Source organism: Bison bison, unplaced genomic scaffold, assembly GCF_000754665.1.
Source record: "Bison bison bison isolate TAMUID 2011002044 unplaced genomic scaffold, Bison_UMD1.0 scf7180017849470, whole genome shotgun sequence".
Taxonomy (NCBI): Eukaryota; Metazoa; Chordata; class Mammalia; order Artiodactyla; family Bovidae; genus Bison; species Bison bison.
In genome coordinates, this window is record NW_011480043.1 from 2,847 (window position 1) to 4,386 (window position 1,540).

The 1,540-nt window shown below is 50.8% G+C and overlaps 1 protein-coding gene across 1 annotated transcript in view; it reads left to right on the forward strand.

The window, feature by feature from the left end:
- The window catches only part of LOC104993832 (immunoglobulin superfamily member 1-like), a gene marked incomplete at its 5' end in the record, with an annotated part of 3,833 nt that extends 2,293 nt beyond the window's left edge, over positions 1 to 1,540 (forward strand). Inside the window, 4 exons of the mRNA XM_010847235.1 lie at positions 4 to 192; positions 313 to 591; positions 984 to 1,107; positions 1,273 to 1,540. Of these exons, the coding sequence (XP_010845537.1) occupies positions 4 to 192; positions 313 to 591; positions 984 to 1,107; positions 1,273 to 1,408 (728 nt within the window). The remainder of the gene's footprint in view (positions 1 to 3; positions 193 to 312; positions 592 to 983; positions 1,108 to 1,272) is intronic.

Genomic DNA, 1,540 nt, shown 5'->3' on the forward strand with positions numbered 1-1,540 from the left:
CAACATTTGTCCTGTTGAAGAAAGGTATTCAAGAGCCTTTAAAGCAACAGAGGCCAAATGGGTACAGGGCTGACTTCTGGATGCCAGCAGTGAGCAGTGAAGATTCTGGGATGTACAGCTGTGTGTATTATTTGGATTCTGCTCCCCTTGCAGCTTCTAATCACAGTGACTCCCTGGAGATCTGGGTGACTGGTAAGGTCTTGGAGATTTCAGTAAGACTCTAGCTTTTGTAGTTTTTTTAGTAGTTATCCCTAAGGGGATAAAAGGCTGGGTTCGAGGCCATTTCTAACTCTGTATCCTGGTTGGTTGCAGACAAGCCCCCTAAACCCTCCTTATCAGCCTCTCCCAGCACTGTGTTCAAGCTCGGAAAGGACATCACCCTTCAGTGCAGAGGGCCCCTGCCAGGTGTGGAATTTGTCCTGGAACATGATGGAGAAGAAGCACCTCAACAGTTCTCAGAGGATGGAGACTTTGTCATCAATAATGTAGAAGGAAAGGGCATTGGAAACTATAGCTGTAGCTACCGTCTGCAGGCCTACCCCGATATCTGGTCAGAGCCTAGCGATACTCTGGAGCTGGTGGGGGCCGCAGGTGAGATGCTAATCCCTCCATGACTCTGGCCTGACACCTCTGGGACCCGGGAGACAGTCTCCGTGGAGGCAGGCCACATGTGGAAGGGGAGGTGTTTGGAGTCAGAGACCTCAAGTGTGGTCATTTTCTTCTCCTAGGGATGGTAAGGAGGTGGAACCTCAGATTCACTCAAAGATAGTGACAAGGGTACTTTCAATGCATCTTCCACCCCACAAGAGAGGGCTGCCTCTGCCTCAGCAGAAGCACTGCCTCTGACCACCCCATCTGTTGTCCCAACATGTGGTTCCCAAGTGAACCCCAGAGGAGGCCAGATGAAGGGGCAGCAAGAGAGCAAGGGGAACACACGTGCACTAAACTCTATGGCATTGGTTTCTGCTCTTCTGTCATCACAGGGCCTGCTGCTCAGGAATGCACCGTGGGGAACATTGTCCGAAGTACGCTGATCGTGGTGGTGGTTGTAGCTTTGGGGGTGGTGCTAGCCATAGAGTGGAAGAAGTGGCCTCGACTCCGAACCAGGTAATTGCCTCATGTCAGCCTCCTGCTGTGAACCCAGGGCTTCTGTGAAAACAATGATCCAAATTCTCCTCTAGCATCTGAGCCCCATTACTCAGCCTGTTTTCAAGTTGATGGCTCTGTATCCTCCCTTAGTCCTGCTTTTTTTTTTTTTCTTTCTCTACACAGGGGCTCAGAGACAGATGGAAGAGACCAGACCATAGCCCTGGAAGAGTGTAACCAAGAAGGAGACCTGGGCACCAGCACCGACTCTCCCTCATCAGTCTCTCAGGGCACTTCAGTAGAGCAGCCAGTCCCGATATAATCATCTCCTACTTTACAAGAGCTTTCCTCTCTTCTTTTTTTTGTCCTCAGAGACCTGCAAATCTGACTGGTTTCCCCAGGAGTCCACGCCACCTACTGTTCCTTGGCCACTAATCACCTGAGATGGGTCAAG